General features: G+C 45.5%; 1 protein-coding gene and 1 long non-coding RNA gene across 6 annotated transcripts in view; one reads left to right on the plus strand and one right to left on the minus strand.

The window, feature by feature from the left end:
- The window catches only part of LOC146811975 (uncharacterized), a 696,581-nt gene that overhangs the window by 511,071 nt on the left and 162,476 nt on the right, over positions 1-23,034 (plus strand). For all 5 annotated transcript variants that reach the window (XM_085618952.1, XM_085618950.1, XM_085618951.1 and 2 more), the window contains one exon: positions 17,946-18,026. In XM_085618952.1, coding sequence (XP_085475078.1) covers positions 17,946-18,026 — 81 coding nt within the window. The remainder of the gene's footprint in view (positions 1-17,945; positions 18,027-23,034) is intronic.
- On the minus strand, positions 9,029-9,410 carry LOC146811977 (uncharacterized). The gene is made up of 3 exons (XR_014965855.1): positions 9,372-9,410; positions 9,209-9,278; positions 9,029-9,127 (listed from the first exon to the last, which is right to left on the minus strand). It is a non-coding gene; the product is annotated as an uncharacterized LOC146811977 (long non-coding RNA).

The following is a 23,034-nucleotide window of genomic DNA, read 5'->3' on the forward strand; positions in this document are numbered from 1 at the left end:
TTTGGATGTATTGTGAACTTTTGCTTACCATACTGTGCCTGTGTGATAAAAGCTTGCTACAAGTGGTTTACTTTGTCTGTAATGGGAGCTTACACGTTTGCAGCATGTGCGATACCGGTTATGTTTGAGTGGGGGAAGTTTGCACTGCTGATATCTATGCTGTACCAGTCTTAATGTGCATGAAGATGACCCTGCTGCTAGCACTGCTTTCTTTTTCCATGTGCACACAAGGGGAACTTTCAATGATGCTTTGTTCAACCTGTCCGGTTTGTATAGTGGAGTCATTACTGTTACTGCACATATTGTACCGTTTTTTTGGGATAGTTTGCATTGCAGTTGCATTTGTTCTGTTTGAGAGTGCGCACAGTAATAGGCAGATTAGATTTTTAGTGTCTACCTACTGTGGCGGACAGATTTTTTTGCACATGATACTTATTGGGCATTGAATAAACGGTTTGTTGAAGTGAAAGGCTGCTCTAGCTGGAAGATGTCATGTAGTCTTCAGTTTGTGGACATTTACTTTACTGGTGCCCACTAAACTTGCTCCTGTGCAAAGTTGGCCTGGTATATGCTGTCCACTAATTAAAGTGGGCAAATTGCACCAGTCCAAACGACCATTATGATGTATGAGGTCAAAGATGACCTTTAGAAAGCTATCCTAGTGGTAGCTGTGGAGAGAAGCCTTCAGGCTTCATCTTGAAGGAATGTAAAGCAGCTTGTTTTACTAGAATATAATCTCCTATATTGATTAAATGAAAGTAGAACCACTCAGTAGTTATATAAAAAAAAGTATTTATTAATATAACACTCTGGTAATTTCTAGACAACGATAGAACACAATGCACACAATACGAGATCAATAGAACAAATGTAAGTAGCACAATACACAGCAGGCTCCAGGAGGAGACCAAACCATATACTAAAATAGTGATATAACCACCACGACTCTGGTCAAGACAGTCTAGAGCATGTAGAATTGCTGTGACCCTAAGGTGAGTAGATAAGGACCCCACGGAGGACGGGTGCAGTGTGCTAACACAACCGCGGGCTCTGTACCATTCTATGGGAAAGTCACGGTTACAGTTTTAAAGTTTAAGGACCCTTCTAGGAGGACTTCGAGCAAACCCTTTGGAACTTAAGAGTTTGAAGAGCCACCCCACCCGTGGATACCGTGGTACCAGAGTTAACTATCCCAGGGAAGCCGGGTGCATAGGCCTGGAGTGGTGTAGGAAACCGCCATCGTTCTCAATGGAGGAAGTGTGCAGAAGTACTGCTGCCATGAAGGTGAAAAGGGTCCGGTGGAATCCCAGCCTGGATTCTGGAAGGAAGCGACCTGAAAGCAGCAGGGACAGTCTGGGCCACTTCAGAGTGACCAGAGGATATGTTGACGAATGGCCACCGATGTCAGGTGCTTCAGGTACAGATAAGGGATTCTTGACTCGGACTAATCTTTCAGCTATACTCCTCACACAAATATCCTGCAAGTATAGATTTAGCAATGCCTGTAACATAGCTAGAGCGCCATGGGCCTTAATATAAATGCAAGGGCAATGTTCTGCTCCTGGTTTGGGAGGGTAAGTCGCCATAATTGGGATACAATGGGCCTCAAATGATAGTTATGCCTCTGGGAAATGCAGTCCTTTTTTTCCCAAACAAGTTATTTTATGAAAGGTACAATTTACTATGAAACACTTCATTTTGGAAACATGTTAATACCCCCACCTCACCACTCACCCCACTATAATGTCCTAATCTAAAATCGGCTTTATTTTCTCCCTTTTCTTTCCTGAAACTTCATTTTTATTTTAGTACAGGTTTTCCATCTTGGAAGTATTCCTCACTTGGATTAATGCTGGTTGTGTGGGACTCCAACTGCCTAATTATTGTATGGTATTTGGGTGGGGGTGGGTAGGTGGTTAAAATCTGAGACTTGTCTTTTGGCACAGGATAGTCTATGGCTGCAGACAGGCCTGTAGAGCTTGGGCCAAATCAGCAGGTGCCTGTAGTCTTCTCCACTGGTGCAACACTAGTGTCCAGCTCTTATTCAGGGTCCTGGGGTGCCACCTAAATACTAGATTTAGGGGTGTTATAGGTGAGTGACAGGGAGGGACCAATGGATCTCTTTCCTTTGGTGTCTATGCCCACTAGCTAGCCTGGCTGATAAGGTGTGATACCCTGAAACCAGTCCCAGGATTCTTGTTTCCGGTCCATGGAAGACCTGGCTTGGAAGTTCTGCCTGGACTGTTCCCATGAGGCACAGGGTCAAGACTGATTTGCATATTGCTGGGACTGAACTGGGGTGGCAAAGTGAGCTAAAGAACTATGATGGATCCAACCCAGATCGTTGACTGGGGGTGAGTGTCTGAAAAATGTCTGCACTCCATCCATAATTTACTTGGGTTTAAACCCACTATTATGCCATCCTCCCTGGGGGGAGGGGTGCAATAGCCCTAGCCCTGATTGGATAAGACCCACCACGTTCAAAAGGTTGTGCACTGAAAAATGTGCTTCACTTTGCCTCCTGTACCAGATGGGTGGAGTTGTCGTAGAGGGGCACACCTCCTATTCTTTCCCGCTTGTTCTCCCACCAAACATAGGGGTTTGATGAATTGGGGGCTGCCATCTGCTGCTAGCAGCAGATGCTGGGAGTCATTACAGAGGTTGCAAGCTTCCCTCTCACCTACTATGCTCCTGCTGGGGGAAGAGATGCGACACCTCTCAGGATGTGCTTTGTTCTTTCCTCCGAGTAGGGTCTCAACCCAGGGATCCAGAAACATGTCTGGTGGTGTCAGTCTGCCTTAAGCCAGTCTGTGACTACACCAAGGTTGGTAGGTTTTCAGGGGTACCTCTGAGGTGCCCTCTGGATACATGTTACAATAAATGCCACACTGGCATCAGTGTTGGTTTATGGGGAGGATATGTTTAGTACCAAACACTCCTGAATTCAGTAAAGCCATCATGGTGCTGGGGAACTAGAGTTGTTTCCAGTCCATTTACTCTCTATGGCTTTACTGGCACTGAAAATATTAAAAATAGACTCAAATATTGTTGGGGCATATCTACTTGTCCAGATGTGGCCACACCAGAGATACAATGCACCCTGTCTTAGGGCTTGTAAGGCCTGCTAGAGGGGTGACTTACCTGTAGCTTAGGTAGGGCTGGGAGGCATGGCACACTGGCAGTGTCTACTTTGCATGCATGCTGCAGTGACAGTGTACATGGCCTTGGTGAGGGGTCCCTAGGGGACCCTCTTCAGTCCCAATGCCCTAGGTACCAGGGTGCCATTTACTGAGGACTTACAGGGGGTGTGAAGTGCCAACTGGTACAGCTTCTAAGGAAGGAGCGCTGGCACAGGGGACCTGATTGGCAGGGACCCTGTGCACTTTAAATGGGAACCATATTTCCAGGCAAATAGGGGAGGGGGGCTAACCATGTAATAAGAGGCATTTTCTCAATGTGTGTGTATATGTGTGTGTGTGTATATATATGTGTGTATATTCATTTAGAGTGGTGGTTGCCTAGGATCTAGTTGCCATAGGAGATGGAGTTTTTGGTTTGCTTATAACTTTGCCATTGTTTGCCGAATCTAAACAAAACTTTCCAAACAAAAGTTCATCCTCTCAGCTCCTTCCTGGAACGTTTCAAGTTAGATATACAAGCTGAGGCTGCGAAAAAAGGTCCTAAAACTTAAAATCCCCATTCATTTTTCCATAAGAATTGAACAGTGATAACTCAAACGGCTGAACTGAATTACATCTAATTTGGCAGAAAGCTAGATCTTTTCTAGCATGCTTTTAGTGAATTGGTCTGTTCAGCTATACAAAGTTCTTGAAGCATAATGTTCGAGGCATATAAGCTGCAGATTGCACACTTTGCATTAGATCGCCATCTGGTGTTGGGCTCGGATGCTTGCACCTTGTTGTTGTCTTGGAAGAAGTCTTTGTAGTCAAGAGATAGGTGACTCCTCCCTTGGACGATAGTGCGCATGGGCATAGACTCCGTTCTCCGATGGTTTTTTTTCGCCATTGGGTTCGGATGCAACTTTTGCGCACCGGTTTGAAACTTTGTTTTCAAACTTTTCCGACGTGCATAACTTTCTGTAACTCTTTGAATTGAATTCGAACATCAATCTTCGACACGCCTTTCATCGGTTCGATTCCAGTCGTTGACGCGGGCCGCTAGGCCTATCAACGCAGTTCATTCCTACGGCTCATGGAAAGGACGCTGTTCAAAAAATGCCCCCAGTGTGGAGCGATGTTCCCACACAGTGACCATCATAAGGTTGTAACCTGTGCCTCTCGCCAGAACACGAGTTCAGCTGCCAAGCCTGCGCCTCTTTTCAATCGAAAAAGACCATTCGAGATCGTCAGGCTCGACGTCCCATCATGGCGCAGAGATCAGCTCCGGAACCAGTGGACTTTTTTGAAGGCCCAGGTGTCTCCAAAGAAGATTCCGAAGATCTACAAATCGTGTGAGGCAGAAGACTCAGACGACCCCATCACTCCTGGTCAACGAGAGTACTACTGCCCCAACCCCACCTCCAAAACAGAAGGCACTGGTCAAGACTTCGCCTGTTGGCCCCAGTCGCGACTGAAAGCACACTTCAGAAACCCCGGCTCCGAAGAAGAAAGACAAGCCTTCCGGTAGCTTGGCACCAAGCAAACTGCATGTAATAGTCCCACCGGCGCCTTCGATACCAAAGCCAAATGAACATTCGGCTCCAAAATAGACGTTGGAAGACAAATCGGCCCCCAACACCTCGAGGCCGACAGAAAAACCGTCTTCAAACACTTCCAAACCTAAAGACCATACTTCGGCTTAGAAACCCAAGCCTTCGGAACCGAAAAACAAGCCAAAGGATTCTAAAACGCCTCCTAAGGCCAAAGAGCATGAAATCCAGCCCCGCTCGGAACCGAAAAAAACAACGCCAAAAGCGGTTATCGAGGAAGAGTAACTTTTTCATCCGGATCCTGTCGATTCCAAACAGAAAAAGATCTCCATTAATCCTTAAACAGGACATGTCACAGCTGTGCCATGCAAGAAGAGGAAGTCAGACACAGCACATACCCCTCCAATGCCTGTCAAGAAGGACTGTGCCACTTCACCTATGCCTCCTTCTCCTGTCCTTCCTTCTAATCCCCTTCCTCTCCCAAAACCTGTTACACCACCTCTACCTGTAACTTCTCCACCATATACACCACCACAAGGTGATGATAATGATGACTTAGGGGGGAGACCCTAATCACACGTTCACGGATCCAGATGACATACCACAAGACGATTGGGATTACAACGACCCAATAGATCTACCAGACCTCCCAAGCCATCAACCATACCCAACAAAACCATCTCCCCCAGATGACAATATTGGTTTTGGACAACTCATTAATAGGGCTGCTGTTTTTCACGGTGTGCACATGCACTCCGACACAACAGAGGAGGATTTCCTTTTAGATACATTTGAACAGTCCCAGAAAACTGTACAAATTCTACCAATGATTAAAGGGGTCATTAAGCATGCCCCTGAAATATTCAAAGATCCTTTACGAGCCAGGATTCCTAATCTTAGAATCAAAAAATATAGATCTGCCTCTGACGACTCTGCGTACATCAAAGGACAGCTGCCTTTGGATTCACTAGTGGTTACCACAGCTAGAAAGCGCGCCAATTCACAAACCTCCAGGGATGCACCACCCCCGGATAAAGAATCCAAGTTACTAGATGCATCGGGCAAAAGGGTAGCTGCGCAGGCGGCCAATCATTGGCGCATAGCCAACACTCAAGCACTGCTGGCTAGATATGATAGGGGCCACTATGACCAGCTGGAGACCCTACTACAGCATTTGCTTAGAAGGGTAGTCCGTCTTCCTGTCTCTTAGAGCAATTAAGTGAAGTAAGAGGGCTACAGTTGCCATCTATCGGCCATCGGGGCTTGTTCCCTCTTGTCAGTGAAGAACCAATCGTTTACTATCAGTAGGTAGGGCAGCCCAGTAGTACAACTCTAAATCTGGCAAGGCATCTGTCCCCTGTCTCATCGGAGTTCCAAGGGAAATCCGCAGTATGCTTCAATGCTAGAGAATGCCTGAAAAAAGTGGTTAAGGGACTCCGACCATTGAATTTTGCAGTATGTAATGAAACTTGGGAGGTAAATCATTTTATATAGTGCCACCCTTACTAGTAAGGAAAGGGGGAGCCAGCACCAGTGTCACACGTCTCATATGTCATAACACAATTTGCAGTCCGTAGTCTAGTATATTCCTAAATGGGTAAACCCAATGGCATCCCACTGAGACAGGACATCCGCCTGTGACGTCCACTGCGACAATAGGTGTGCTATGGACTTTTCCCAGTTGATCGTAATGCAAGTGTAAAGCCCAAAGATCCACAGGATCGCCATGGAATGCGAAAGGGATTGGCCTGGCTCCGCAAGGTATAGAAGTAGGTCGTCTGCATATAGGGAGACCATGTCTTCCCCAATCTCCGTCCCATTAGAGGCTGCTCAGCAGTGCATCCAGTTTGCCACCACAAAGAGCAGCCATGCCCAGCACAAATTCGTCAGACAATGTGCCATTTAGCCGTATCTTCTCCGTTGGTCCATGAGGTAGAAGACACTCGCAGTACACTGGACTAAAGTCAATACGTTCTAGAAAGGCCATCAGGTAGGGTCACTCCAAGGAGTCGAACAATCTCTCGTAGTAGTCCCTCCCTCACCTGGAGTTGTCTGGCAACCTAAGAGCCACCAGAGATTATCTTGTGGACCTATAGGGCATGAATCCAGACTGGTTCTGGGCCACTATGCCGTCTATCGCCTGCAATAGACGAGTTGCCAACGCCTTTGCAAATAATTTTGTCTCCATGTAAATGTAAATGTGCAGATATTTATATAGCGCAAATCGCCAACCGGTCTCTAAGCGCTTGCTTAGGGAACCCGTCCTGGTATTCCCCTGTGAGATAACCCAGCAGGGCATCCACAAGGTGAAAGCCAGGCATCCCGCCGCGAGGGGCCATTGTGGAGATTAAGCAAGCTATTGCCCAGAGTCGCAGAGTGTGAACCCATGAATCGAGTATGCACTGGAGCGAGAATTATCGAGTCCATGGACAATTTATGGACTCAAGACCCAGCCGAGCCGGGAATTGAACCCTGGTCGTGGGCTGACCTCTGCTTCCAGGTCTGCCTACTCTAACCAGTGAGCCACACTTCTCCATGTGCAGTAGGGATATCTGCCTATATGAGGCACACTCCTCCAGAGGTTTCCCAGGTTTGTGGATTAGCAGAATCGTTTCCCTTCTAAGATTTCGAGTGACTTCACCCCATGGCTGGACCTCATGATAAATATTATAACAAGCATTTGCAATGCAATAGGTCTCGCATTCGCGAGAGTTTAAGCTATTGGCATTGTTAAATGCCTTTTATTTATGTTTTAAAAATTAACACATAAAAGGCATTGTCATTTACAATGCCAATAGCTCAAACTCTCGTAAATGCGAGACCTATTGCATTGCAAATGTTTGTTGTTTTGAGAATCTGGTCATCCTATATTATCAAGCTATGGCGGTTGCTGCCTGCAGCTGTTTCGAATTGTATCTCATAATTCGGCGAGTCCCAGTTGTGCTAAAAAAACATGGACACTGCCCCGAAGTTGCGTGCAGATTTGAGCGTTGTATAGAAAGTTTTTAGTTTCTGCTGGGGGAAAAAAACTGAGACCAGCTCATTTGTTTGAAACAAAATTCTTAAATTGTTTACAGTTGCATCAGGGCGCACCCGTACGGTATGCACAGTCCCCATCTTTCAAGTGTTATATCCCACTTCCTGACTGAAAACGCCCCGTGCTCATCACACTGACGCTCACGTTGTGCTGTTCTGAGATGCTTCAAGTTTTCACGACCCGACCGCAGCATTATTTCGCCCCAGAGTGCTCCTGCTGTCTACTTCTGTAAACTTGCGCAGACTTCCTTGTTTGCCACTGTCTGTCGTGCGGTTGCGCAATGTCTGCTGAGTCACACCCTCCGGTTGCTGTAGAGCTCATTCCTTGGATACAGTCCTCCTATGCCAGCTGTGAAAGCACTCTTATCACCTAGCTACACACCGACTCCGTCCCGTGTGCTCCTGCGCACGGTCGCCTTTTCCTCAGTAAATAAAAGCCCACACCCATTTGAACAAGGGGCCAGCGGGCTTGCGCACTAAACTCCGCATTAGTCCTAAAGGCATTGCATGAGACGCGTGGGTTGTATGTGAAACGTTAGGTTTTGCAGCATGCAGCTGCCCGTAGTGAGTGCGAGTGACTGCTCTGTTCTTGTGTTCCTTCAAGCAAAGCAAGACGGCCGTGAAGCTGAGGGAAGACATGAAGATGGTGACGCAGCCAATGAGCTGGCACGCCGTCACGTCCCAGAGGAAAACAAGTATTAATTGCTGCTTATTTATCTTATGCAATGTAAACGTAATGGGGCAACCCAGTGTCCCTCAGAACCTGGGTATACGTATTTAAAAGAGAAATTTGGTTCTGTCGGGGGTCAATTACTTGGAGTACATAGCAATAGCTTATTGGCATCAAAATCAATGATTTGCAAAGAACAAAGTATAATACACACCAGAAAAATGAGTCCATCAAATTTTTAAGAAAAGATCAAGAATTGATCAAAGGCTGTCGCAATTTACACTTTCAATTGCAAATGTGAAATACGTGACTGTGGTGAGCAGTGACATGTGGTGAATGGTGATAAAATACTATATACAAAAACCATTTGTAAACAATGACGGAGGGGAAACAATTCATAAAGTCCTTATTATTTTACACATGCTTAATAATCCAATGGCGAATGGGACTGTATTCTTAAGCTTTGTGTGGACATAGGTAATACGCCGACGTTCGACCCTGTATATCGCGCAAAAGTGTATGCGTCAAGGCGGGTCTTCCTCAAGGCAGGAGGGGGAGAGATGGCAGCCTAAGGATTGATTTAAAGAGCACAGTCAGGTGTGTTATAGAGCAAAGGTGTGTGACACTATATTACTTAAAAGCGATGAGTCTTACCCAAAAGTAGATTCTAACTTAACCCTGCGATGAATGATTCTTGGTCAGGTAAGTGTGGGAGAATAAATCAGAAGGAACTCCACCAGCCGGTTTGGAGCCTGTGAAAATCGAAGACCTGAATCAGTGACTGACCACTGTGCTTTCATTAATGAAACACAAGTCTGAGGGCTGAGACATACCTGATAGAAATATTGAGTTAAGCATCCACCAGTCGGTTTGGGAAATTATTTGTGCCAGTCCAAAGTATTTCTAGAAACAAGATATTGAGGACGGCATAAGTCTAGAGTTTAAAATGACGAGCGCGAAGCGCGCTACGCTGTAAAGTCCCTAATTATTGCTCACCGTGATCTGGAATTTAGAGCATCTTTCCGTCCGTCAGTGTTTTCAGAAATGAGGGGCTGGAATAGCAGAGGCTATAAATAGTCTCAATAGCGTGTGGGTAACGTGCACGTTGGCTCGTATTACCGTAGCAATCGCATGGAGCGTCATGCAGGAGAAGACGTGCATGCGTGGTAGCTCGGTTATCCTAGGCTGGAGCCAAGCTGCTAATCGGGAGAATGAAATCAATTACTAAGCCTGTCGGGGAGCCATGCGTAGGGCGCGTGAATGCGTGTGAATGGCAGTGACGTCGTATGACTCAGTTGGCGGATGTCTGTTTTCCTAGATGTAGAGAAAGATGTTAATGCTACATACGCAATAGCGATAAACTGGCTGTGAGACGCTAAGGCTCAGTAGGCTAAAGTGCATTGCATGGACATATTCAAGTGTTGTATATGGAAAAGTAAATAACACACATTGGAGCATGAAACTTGTGACAATTATGCAAAATAATATTCGAGGAAAACATACTATTTGTGACGGGTATTATGCAATTAATACACGAGGAAAACATACAATTTGCAAAGTCAATTATTTATATAAACGATGATGCAACAAGTTCATGGACCGATTTATAGCAGCGAAAAATAAAGGACAATAATACGTGCTTTTTAAAACATTTTGTTAATATAAAAATGCTCTTGATATAATCGGGTAGTTGTATCCGGTCCAAAAACTGTGTGTAACAGAGAATCAAAATCGAATGTACCAGGGGCAGTATGTCACAATGAAACTCAGAACCAATGGTTATGTAACAAGGGGGCACAATAGTGGGACCCACGAGTGCTGATGTGTGAGGTACAGTGCAGTCTAAAGTTTAACCATTTGTCTGTACGTCTCCTCTAGTTTGTTTAACCTTGTGTTTATAGAGTCTAGAGTGTGTATCCATCTGCATTCACTTAGGTTTAGTAGTGCGACCACACTGCCTCTGGGGTGTAGAATGATTTTGTCCAGAACCCACCACTGTAGGTCATCTGCTGTGTGGTTATTCAGGGAGAAGTGCTCAACCAAGGGGGCACCTTGGACCTTGCAGCAGATCCTGCTCTGCTATAGAATCCTTGTTTTGACCTTTTGGATGGTTTGAAAGTTAAACGGAGATCCCTAGGGGAAAGTGGGGGCAATTCCTGCCAGTGGCCAGGAGTACCGGGAGGGAGCTTGTTGTCCATGTCTGGACAGTTCTAGACTGCGGGCAGCCTGAGCTGTGAGGCAAACCTGTGGATGTCTGCGACTACTAGGTCGCGTATATCTGAATGCTTCATTAACATATTATAGTCTATCGTCCCAGAATTCCCGATGCTAAACAATCGCTAACTTTTAGTAGTCAATGGTTCGCTGGTTAGACATTTAACAAGCTGTCTCCGTTGAGCCAACGGGGGGGAATGGAAAGTGAAAGTGCATGAGGCTGCTGAGGACGGAAGGCGGACAGGAGATGTGCACACCGCGTGGCTGTACGTGCGTGTACACAGGCTCCAATCCGCCAAAAGCCCTGTGCGTTCCCATCTCCTGTCCCACTTCCGAGGCAAGTTAGCAACAATAGATCTCGCTGGCGACGGCGCTTTCGCCCTGCATTCGCAAGGCGAGACCTAAAAAGGTTTGATCACCTTACCCTTAACACATTTAAAATATATAGGGGGGTGGGGGGGGGGGGCGCAGATAAGTTAGGACCTGGGGTCTTCCAAACTCTTGATTTGGACCAGGGCTTCTGCGACTTCTGTAGAAAATAACTTTTCTTTTTTTTTTTTCTTATGTCCTTTAGTGAGTTTCTGGCCTCCCTACGGAATTCTCACTGGGAGGTTGCGCACACAATTGCACAGGTATTACTCTGCATGACTAGAGGCGCGAGGTACAAGTCTTTTAGGTGTCTGGCGAGGGTCCGGGCTGTAGCCGTAGATATTTTTGCCAGCTCCCCCTGCCTCATGCAAATTGCTGGAATCCAGCGTTGATCCTCCTCCTTCATGGCCAGCCAGGCTAGCATCGTTTGTGCCGTATATCCGGTCTCATAAATTTTGGCCTGCTGTATGCTCTATAAAGTGTCCTGGCCTCCTAATGGACGAGGCGCCAATATTTCTCCGAAGCTTGCTAAGGGGTGCCTGCTCAAAGTCTGGTGCCACCACGTAGCCTGCCTTCCTGTCTTACAATTCCTTCTTCAATTCTTCAACTGTACAGTCTGTCCCTCTTTCCCGTCCCTTGGGCTATCATGTGGCCTCACATTACTACTTTATTGACATCCCAGAAAGCTGCCCCAGAGGACACGATCCCTCATTTTCATGAAAGTACAAGTTGGACACCTCCAGGATCTGGCCACGGGTGGCCTAGTCCGTCAGCGCCCAAGGATCTAGGTGCCCTCAGCTCTGAGAGGATCGAGGAAAGGTCTGATATGTCCTTTGTCAAGTATTTGTTTTTCTGTAACTATCGTTGGGACCCGGGCACCAATAAGTCATATAGGTGTGCTAATAAACGGGCATCGTTGGCTGCATGTGAGCACGGTCTGTCCCTCTGGTGTGAGGCCCACCAGAGGTCCTCCAATCCTTGGGCCCTCAAAGAACCGAGCTAATAATAATCTATGGGCGTCCTGCCAATCCCAACGCCCCAACCCTATGCAGCATGTAATCCATTTCCCCATGGAGAGTAATATTGAGGTTGTTCTTACCAGCAACAGTACCTCTGGGCATTGAGCACTCCAATTACCACCCCCTTTAGCCAGATGTTCCCTGTGCCCCCCCCCTCCCCACCCTTACTGCTGCCTAGCATCCAGATGGGTCTGTCCACCGTTTTTGTGACCTGGAACAGTGTGGATCTACGAATAGGGATCCCAGCCATTCTGGCCCCAGTCTAATACCCTGCATTTACTATTGTATTGTACTGGCCCTTTATATTTATTTATAAAGTTATATATAGCGCGAACACGACCCACAAGGGTATCTGAGCGCTTTACAATATACAGTTATTAAACATTAGATGGTTGAGGTGTTATACATACAATCGATATTCACCATTCAGTACAATAGATATAGATAGTGATATATGGATAGCATAGGTGACTGGTAGTCAATAAAGAATGATCCACACACCGCTATTAAACATTAGGAGGTTGAGGTAGTATATGTACATTCGGTAATCGTCAATCAATACAAAAGAGGTAGACCCTAATAAATGGGTAGCATAGGTGACTAGTAGTAGACTTCGCATTAAAGTCTTAGGAGGTGAGTTTGTTCATTAGAAGCATTTTTACTTTTTTGAAGGAGGTAAGTGAGGGGATTCCACGTATCACCGGCGGTAGGGAGTTCCACATTTTCGGCGCGATCCCTGAGAGCTCTGCAACCAGTTCTTTTTTTTTTTTTTTTTTTTTTTTTTTAAAAAAAAAATTAAAAAAATTTTTTGTTTATGGAAGCATTGTGGTTTTGGTAGTAGTGAACTTGCACTTTGCAATTGCCTGCATCCTCCAGAACGCTCTAGCTTTAGTGCTAAGTAACTGGGGGTATTGCTATGCAGGGCTTTGAGGGTCATGCAGGCGAACTTTAGGTGTATTCTTGCTTCGTATGGCAGCCGGTTCATAGCTTTCAAGGTCGGTGAAATGTGGTTATTTCTTTTAGTTCTGGAGACCAGTCTGGCCGCATCGTTAAGCGATGCCCTCAGTGAGGCCAGCTTGTATCTGGGTAGACCGCGTAGAGTTGTGCTTCCATAGTCCAATCTTGGTAACACTAGGGCTTGTACCGCCATTTTTAAGTCGGTTTGTGGTAGAAAGGGTTTAAGTTTCCTTAGTATACTCATCTAGTGATTGACTCCCTTGGTGGCATTAGTGATTTGCGCCTGCAGGCCCTTCCCTAGGAAATCTCAATTGGCGCCTCTCAAATGTGTTTCCTGCTGCAGATCATGTCTGGTGAATTTAGTGCCAAATATCTCATTACCACTACACTCTTTAATTTACTCCCAAGCCCATTCACATTCCAAGAGATACCAAAGGAGATGCCATTTCCTAGTGATTGAAAACCCACCTGTCCTTATGTGTGTTCTGAGTCATCCCCTCTTTCCCAGCGCCATTGCACCACCTGTCTAGAATGAGCAGCCATAGCTACCTTCAACTGTTACCCCCACACCCGCCAACTCGTGCTGACAGTATTCAACCTCCCACCTTCCCAATTCTCGAGGCACCGGTCTCCCCCTCACCCAACTTTGATTCAATCTTAGTATTGTATTCAGCATGAAAAATAGGGGTCCAGCGTAGCCGATCCTGCTGGCTTTTCTCCTGCTGAAGTTATGTAACATCCATTAATACCCACCACCCGATCCATAGCCTTCGTGAGCTCATCCAAAGTCTCCCCTCTGGCTGGCTACTTCAAGCAACCTCATCTGCCATCATGGGGGGGTGACTGTCTGCAGGTCCACGCCCTCAGCAGCATCCCTTTAGCCAGTCGATCCTTCATCAGACTTTCCAGAGTGTCTAGGAGTTCCACTGGTTCAAGGAGGGCTGCCGAAGACCTTCCTGTAGTACCACGACCACCTTGTCCCTTTCGGTCTGTGCTTTGACCTTTGTGGGGCTCACCGTGGATCTACAGCATTGGTGTCTCCACGGCCTCTGACTACTATTCAGGACTTCGCTCTCTGTCGAGATCTAATGACAAGCTACCCCTCCCATCCCAAAAACGTCTTGTCACCAGGGGAGTGGCGTGTGTATAAGCAAGGTCTACCAGTCAAGAGGATTGAGCAGTGGGCCCAGAGCACCTTTCGACCTGACTGCCTAGCATCTCCACCAGGTACCACCAGTGGCGGCTCGCAAAGGTAACGCTGTGGGGGTGGTGAAGCAGGGCTGTGTGAGGGGGTAGTGGAGTCCGACGTACAACGGCAGATATTTACGTTCACCTTTGCTGTCGTATGTTGGACTCCCCTACCCCCCACCTTGCCCCGCCCCACAGCATTACCTTTGCGAGCCGCCACTGGGTACCAAAATACCACTGGGACTGACTGATTGGGTGGGGGTGAAATGTCCTTGCATAATGCTATCAATTCTTCCAACACTGTGGGCATCCTTGTCACATTGGTGCCAACCATTTGCATAATGATGATCCTATGCAGTATATTGTCTGCATTCATGGCGCTTGGAGCCCATCTTTTATAAACCGCATGGCATAGCATAAATGTGATCATTTTCAGCATAGTTTGGATATTCATAGCATGATGGTGCCCACACTTGACTCCTAAACGCCTGGATACCCTGTCGGGGCATTTGCTGCACTTTTTAAATCTTGGTTGATTGTGGTGGAAGTACTTGGCATACAGTGGACGTCACTTTCTAATAAATCTAACAAAAATGCATGAAATACAGTAGCTGTCTACATATGCTGCACTGTGTGCTAATCCTATTTGTAGTAAAACTTTGTTTTTTAAAGCTAGATTTGAGGCCAACACAGGTGTTTCATGAAACTTGCTTTTGTGTGTGTTTCTTTATCCAAAATAAACTTTATTTGCTAGCGTAGTGTTTAGTTAAATAGAATGCCAAGCTCATGTTTGAGGACCGAATACATGCAATTGAAGAACTGGGAAACACAATGCTGAATTGGTTTATTGGTACCCCAGGGCACCTACTAAACTAAGGCTGAAACGAAGGGGGTGGTGTTTAGGCTTGGGGTGATTTAATATTTGAAATTGGCCTATTCTGACTACTGATAGCATTAGTCTGTATGATTTGTAATGGTAGCTCTGCGCCATTAAGATCTGATCGAGGGGAGTTCTGTGAAAGGGCTAATTTTTTCATTGTGTTCTTTCAGATACTGAGTCGACGTATGGCATACTATTTGAATGAGGAAGGGTGGAAAAAATGAAGTTTTGCGTAGAAGTAGATGGTTATACAAGCCAATAGTTCATGTGAAATTGCATACTCTGGTTTTGCGAACAGCCTCTAACATAGTGCTTTTGTTCTTTTTAGGTCTCGCTGAGCCCCAGCGCTTGCGCTGGCTCGGAGAGACCTTTTGTATTTGGGATTTTTAAAGTGCTGCCTGTGGCCTAAAGCTTGAGTGCACGCGAGCGTGCACGTGCGCAGCCGCCAGTCACTGCTGCGCGCGCACCACTCGCGTGCTTGCCACACAGCGCGTCCTGTCCTAGGGATCGCGATCACTTTCGCTTTGATCGCGATCGCTATTACTTTCACTTTCACGGCCGCGCGGCCAATGCTTGTATTAAATTGGTGAAGCCGTCTTGTTTGTGGGCGGTTCCGTTTTTAATGTCTCGCCTGGCGATTTATTTACTTAAACTCCCAGTGGCAGGTGCATTAACCCACCAGCCTTTCAAATTGGAATTTGAGCTGCATGTTGCTTTGATTTTCCTTTGGGTGTATTACTCCACTGAACTACCATAATTTTAGAACTGGACCCCCTGACCTCGGGTCGCCGCCCCAGGTGCATAACCCCTCTGATCTAGCTTCCCAGGAGTCGAGCCTGTGACCAGTGGGCTGCACACAGATCTCCACCGCAGGCGCCCAAACCCCCCTGAAGATGCTGCCCAGCTCCATCCAGATCTCCGGGGGAGAGCCTGTCCAGCGCCGAGGTGATGGATGTAGTCGAGAGCCTGTGGGAGAACTAGGTGCGTCTGCTCTCACTGCGGGGCTGACGCCTCTCCGACCGGGACTTGGGGCGCGTCTGCCTGGGCCTGGGCGAGTCCCACTCCCTGGCCCAGCTCAACCTCAACCTGGGGGTGGTGGGCAGCCTGGAGCGGGTGCGGCTGCTGGCTGAGGCCCTGCAGACCAACCACTCGGTGCAGTCCCTCTTGTGAGAATGAATGAATGACTGATTACAACAACAGATGTGTGTGTATAGCGCCTATTGCCGCCAGCTGCATTATGTATACCAGGCTCGTAGTATATGCAGACAACCGCTCGGTGCAGTCCCTCTTGTGAGTATCACTCTCTGATTACAACTGAAATTGCAACAGATGTGCATGTATAGTGCCACCAGCTGCATTAATTATAGCAGGTTCGTACGTTATGTGCAGAAAAAAGCTTGGTGCAGTCCCTCTTGTGAGTGTCACTCTGCTACTAATGATGACATCTGCAATTACAATATGTGTGTATGTGCCTGTAGCGCCTAGTGCCACCAGCTGCGGTAGGTACAGCCAGAAACAAAAGCATGTTAGTCTCTAAATAACAAAGCTTCAGCCTTGAAACTAGGAAATCCCTTCCGAGAGACTCTTAGAAGCAAATAGACCGTCCAGGTCGAACGAGGAAGAGGATGCGGTGAAACGGCCAGAGCTGCAGGTTTTGGGGCAGGGCGATTTAGTTTTGAATCTCGGCGCTGGCTCAACATCCTGTGATTCTGGGCAAATCACTTAATCTCCCTTTGCCTACATATAAAAAATGTTGATGGTCTTGCTTAATGTAACTGGTGCTCACGTAAAGCGCAACAATATCGTTCAGTCAAGTTCACACTATGTAATACTACAATTTAAAAAAAGAATGTATTCAGCGTTTTCAAAATCCAATACCTGCACGGAAAACACGTTCATGTTACAGTTGCCAACACAGCCTCAGCATCTAGTCTTTGAAGTTTATTTATTTGCAAAGTTACTTAAAACCAATGCAATACATGCAAAATTAACAAGCATTGGCATAGCCAATAGGTCTCGCTTTTGTGACCTTATAAGTGTTTAGCCTTGCAACAGTTGTATAACTAAACACTTATAAGGTCCCAAAAGCGAGACCTATTGGCTATGCCAATGCTTGTTGAGTATTGAGCTGGAAAATGCAGTTTAGCCAAACGTTTTTCCAAGTTATGATAGGGAACACTACCAACTGCCATGCCTCCCGATAGTCAGCCCCCACCTTATGAGCCCTGTTGAGTTCCATGGCTGTGTGATGGAGGCCCCCAGGAGCTTTTACAGATCATGCTTACCTCATTTGTACAGAATAATATGTACTGGGCATTTAAATTCCAGCCCTTAGTATTCATAAACTTTACAGTTAATGGCTGCCCTCATTCCCCAACATAAACATCATGAAGACTCCAACCCTTTGACTTGTGCAACTCTAACATTCTCTTCCCCATCCCCAGTCGTCCACCCTGGGTGCTCAATTTCTTTTATTACAGTAGAGTAATCCTAAAATGGTTTTGGGTGCCATCTTTATAAAATTCTGTAAAATACTAGATTTTTCAATCCGTTGGTGGCTCCTACCCGGATTTCTGTTATCGAGAGGAAATACTTCTGGATGCACAGGCTACATTTTGTTTTTCCACTGTACAGTTGTCCTTTTCCGGTCTGGGAGGCTGTATGTATAATTTATATAGTTGTCTTTTTTCGGAGTTGGGGGAGGGAGTTCATCAGAGGGCATGGGGGTTGAATAAGGCAAGGGTGCGGATGTTTTGGAAGTCTGACGAGATGGCTGACCGGTAGAACCGATGTGACGTTTGGAGAGGCTGTGAGACGGGAATTTGTGTGTTCTGTTTTATTTGGGATCTGACTGGGCAGGTTAATTGGGGGGGGGGGGGGGGTGGAGGATTGTTTCATTAGGCCTAGCATACATTTTTTCTGATCAAAAATGTTTACTTTCAGCAAACGGGACAAGTCCCCATCTCCGCCACCAGCATCACTGTCACCGAAAAAGAGGCGGGGGCGAGCATACAAGAAAATCAGGTAACCAGAGTTGCTTCATTTGCAATATATTAGTGACTGTATGTAGCGCTGCTTGTGGGATCAGTTCTAGTGTAGTTTGAACTAGGTACAGCCTCCTTTTGCGTCTGTTAAGTTACCTACCCCCGAGGTGTGGTCTTATCAGTGGTTTGTGATTTCGATGTGGTCTCAAACCACTGATTGCAACTTGTAAATGGATGGGGATGCATTCATCATGCTGCTTCCCATTTGTGATTCCGAAAGGACCATGAAAGCATTTTGTGTATCAGAAATGTATATGGCTCATGGTTTTTTTCCCATTGAATAAAGGTGTTTTATAGTCTGTGCCTCTGATTTTGCAATTCAGACCATTAGTTACTGCAAATTATTTTCCTACATCTGGCCATAGATGGGACACAGAATGGGAGTCTGAACAAAGATTTCCCAGGCCACATTCCCTTACTACCCCAAATGTGTGGGGTTTCGTGTAATGGTTGCTAGGACAAGTCTTTTATCAAGGTTTTTTCTGAAACCTTGCTTGGTTATAGCCTCGGAACTGAGTTCAGCATGTTCTTGTCTAGATACCTGTATTCCCATGGATCTATCTCCAGGTTTGTTCCCTTTGAAGGCTTCTTGTTAGAAAAAAAGGTTTGCAATTGCCAAGCAAAAAGTTTTTTGGGGTAGATGGTGGGTGACCATTCATTGAAGATATCCTGAGCTACTGTTAGCCTGGTTTGTGCACGATACAAAGAACATTGTATTCTCGCACCTATTGGGAACCAGTAGAGCGTTTACAAAACTTGCATTATCTGGTGCTGCTGCTAATGGTTTTGATGCATTATGGTTGCTTGGTTCTCTAGCCTTTGAAGCCTGTCTAGCTTCTTTAGAAGACTAGTGTTCTTGTTTCTGAGCAGAGCACCTTATTTTGCAACTCTGTTGTTGAAAAGCACAAAGAACACATTTTGGACATGGTTGCCAATTACCAGCCTTCATTTGCATCGTCTGGGCTGCTTCGATCACCTCCACAGTTCCTCCCTCTGGTGGTGCGATCACTGCACCCTTTGATTTGACACTTGTTTCTGGGTAAATCAACGACTTTCTTTTTTGCCCAGATAGTTCTTTGCCTTCTAGTGACCCAGTAAACTCCATGGATTCAACTCCTCTGTCTAATTGTTTAATCCCACTGAAGACCCTCGGACTAGACTGGCTCAGCGTCACCAATGGTTATAAGGTGATGGAAATTGGCTGTCATTTTCAGTATCTGACTTCGAGCTTTAATTCATGAAATGGTATGGTTGCCCCATGAAGAAAGTAAGGATGATCTTTTGAGAAGAAGCTACTCATTGCAATGACTGTTCTTTTGAAAGTCCAATGTATGTAATTAATGGGGTATGTCAGGACAATGACTATGAAATACTTAGTAAAACCACATCTTACTTTAAATCTTCTTCTCCTGGCCTACTCTTCCCTTGCATCCTCAGTGAACACTACATTAATCTGGTTCACTGGATGTGCTCCACAATAATTCTTCTGGCATGTCGGAGTAATTCTCTATTCCCCCCCCCCCCTTCGCTCCGGACTTTAAGGAATGGAGGTTGGTGGTATTGTAGTTCCGACCTATATGAACAGCCTTTTAAATCGATCTACCCTATGGGGACAATACTTACTGACTATACCCTACAAACTCTGCACACCAACAACTGGGGCTTCTTACATAGCTTTGTTTTTCACAGTAACACAGGTAAGTAGCAGTGTGCACTGGGACACTGTACTTGGATGTGCAAGATGATGGTTCTCATGCAGGCTGTTTTGTACAGGGTGGATGTGCCTGCTTCAATGTCCTTGTTCAGAAACACTGCCTTAAAGCTGGTTCTTCGATGTTAGTTTGGGGGAGAATGTTGGCACCCTCTATTGGTTCAGAGCAGTTTTCCTCCATGTTGCACAAACGTTTCAGTAAAAATTCACATACCAGAGGGAGTAATGTCAGCGTTTCAACCAATTTATAGTTAGTCTGGTCTCATCAGGACAATTTCTGCAAAAGTGCTTCCCACATTCTGCTTACTCGAGCGCTATTGTTATCAATGTCAAACTTAAGTTTGACATTGATGGTGATAAGAGCATTAGAGTAAGTAGACAATGGGAAGCACTTTTGCATAGATTAAGTTGATTGAACTACTGGTGCCTGAAAGTGATAGAGAAGGCCCTTGCGATACTCTGAATACCTTACAGGAATATGTGGATGGTGACATTGTGAGTGCCTATATATTAGGACATAGTATGGTGCAGTAGGCAGATAACATTTGTCCTTGTTTGTATAAATGTCTTCACTATCGAGCACTGCTTCCTCAGCACTGTTAAAACATTGTATATATGGCACTAAATTTCATATCAATAGAGATTGAAAAATAAATAAATATACCACTTTCATTTATGTGAAAACCGTTTAGGCTGAAGGGGCAATAGGCTATGCTTTTTTTTTTGTGCAAATTGTACTGCCCTTTTTTAGGTCGAGCATTCGAAACCTCTTGAATATAATTTAGTATATACTTGTGTATGTACTTTGTGGACTCTGGAGATCAGCCCTAGTACTTGTCTGCTTCCGTTTAGGGACTTTCTTTTTCTGTTCAACTGCCTCTGTCTTGATAGAAAATGACCTTCAAAGGTCAGTTTAATACCAGAGTCACTTTAACATTCTCTAGTTTCCAATCCATAGAAATTGACTTCCATGAGCACCCGAAAACAACAATATTTTTTCAGATATGACCACCAAAGGCCCTGATTTTATATTAAAAACAGAGCTTTGGACTATACCATTTCCTACTGAAAGGCAATATTTCCCTCCATGTTCCCATAACTGATGTCACGCAGTTTGGTGCTTACTTTCCTTCCATGTTAAAGAACAGTAGATGTTTCAGCACCCAGGCGAAAGTGCTGCATGGCTAAATACATATAAGGTCCCTAAGGCGAGACTGATTGCATTGCAATGCTTGTTCCTATTGTGCTTTTACAGTGTTTAATTGTTGATGGGTATGTCTGTTTATGGCTATACTGCTGAATAAAAGTATCTTGACTAACTGTACAATGTACTTTTTTGCTAAAACGTATTTATTTTTCGCTCAAACAAATTTGTTTTTATCATATGTTAAATGAATGGACAAAATATGGATAATACCGCCTAATCATAAAAAGGGTATTGCATTTAATGTAGTCCCATGGGACAACTGTTACACTGTAGTAGGCCACGATCTGAGGGCAGTCCATAGCCTCACTTTAGCTAATTGACCTGGGAAGTTCTGCTCTGGAACCCCAAGTAAAGGACAAAGGAAGAGTTGCATCTTAGGGACTGACAGAGTTACTGCATTTTCTCATGCATACTGCCAGTGTCCCAGAACAGCTTAAATAAGAGATTTCTGTCCAGAGACTTTGCTGCACACAGATTGGAGGATGTGATGCCAGTGGCTAAATCCTTATTGGTTGTGGCTCTCCTTCATAGCGGGAGCAGGTCTGTTTTATTTGACGCTTATTAGTGTGACCTGTGGTTGACAAAGACTTGGACTGTCCGATGATCTTTGTCCAGCTCTTTTCAGATGTCCTGATCAGCTAATCTGTGTGAGGATCTGCATGGTGGTCTACTCTGGTCACTGTTTGCCCGGGGGTCATGGGATCGCAGCAGCCCAGCTGATGTAAAAGCTAGACCAGTTTAGAAACCACTGGGATGTTTTGAAGCAGGACCTCTTTCCTGGTTCTTCACTGGTAAGTTTGCACGGACGCTCTGCTGGACTGGTTGCTGGCAACCAACCCAATTAATATCAGTCAGATACAAATCAATAAGGAGACAAAGTAAGAAACACATGCAGCTGATACAATATGCCTCTAATCAAAACCTGAGAGAGAAACCAGGGAGCCCTACTCACTCGGAGCCTGGGTAGTTAATCTAGACAAAAAACAATGGCTCCTATGGAAAAACTCTTGTGACAACTTATTTGATACACAAAGGCACAATGGCACAATATTAGCATCCAACTATGAGCCCACAGTCAATCCTACACTAGCATTCCTCTAAATACTCCGACTGGCTGAACAATGCCTTTAAAGTACTGGTACCCCTCAAAAATCTGTCAAAAAACAGAACCTCTCCTTCAGCACCTTGGTTCTCCGAAACCCTCAGACTAGAAAGGCAATGCTGCAGGAACCTCGAGAGACTGGCGCAGAGATTATAACATCTCCGATAAAACACGCTATAGAGAGGCAATCCACCAATATAAACAGCTCCTAATCACCGAGAAAAGTAAATACTACACCAATCAAATAGAAGCAGCCCAAGATTCCAATAAGAGTCTCTTTCAGGTAGTCCTTAAACTATCAGGATCTACTGTAAATCCCCTACCCGCTCCTACCCAGGACCTATGCAATGCCTTGGCCAGTGCATTCCAAGACAAAGTCAGCAAAATATACGACGACTTCACCACGCAATCAAAAAACGATCACCTAATCTTTCCTGAAAATAACAACAACTCCCCTTCTTTTTCGCACTTTCATCAAGTCTCACCTGAATTAATAAAAGACCACATCCAAACCATAAAATCGGTCTCCCCAACGGACCCTTGCCCCCCCCTCGGTATTAAAACTCATTCCTGACCTACTAGCCCCTAACCTTGCAGACATCTGCAACGCCATGTTCGATACAGGTATCTACCCCACAGCCTGGAAAAGGGCAACTATCAAACCTTTGCTGAAGAAGCAGCATCTAGACACCAAAAACTACCGACCCATTACAAACCTCCCTTTCCCAGCCAAGATTTTTGAAATAATAATGTACACGCAACTAGCCAACTTCATTGAAGAAAACAACCTTTTGGATGAGACAATTTGGCTTTAGAAGGGACCATGGGACGGAAACTGCCCTTATTAAGGCAGCAGATGAAATCAGAGCCACTTTGGATCAAGGTGGATCAGCAATTCTGATATTGCTGGATTTATCAGCGGCCTTTGACACGGTCGACCATGCCACTCTGATCGACCGTGTCTCAAA

Source organism: Triturus cristatus, chromosome 7 (assembly GCF_964204655.1).
Source record: "Triturus cristatus chromosome 7, aTriCri1.1, whole genome shotgun sequence".
Classification (NCBI taxonomy): Eukaryota; Metazoa; Chordata; class Amphibia; order Caudata; family Salamandridae; genus Triturus; species Triturus cristatus.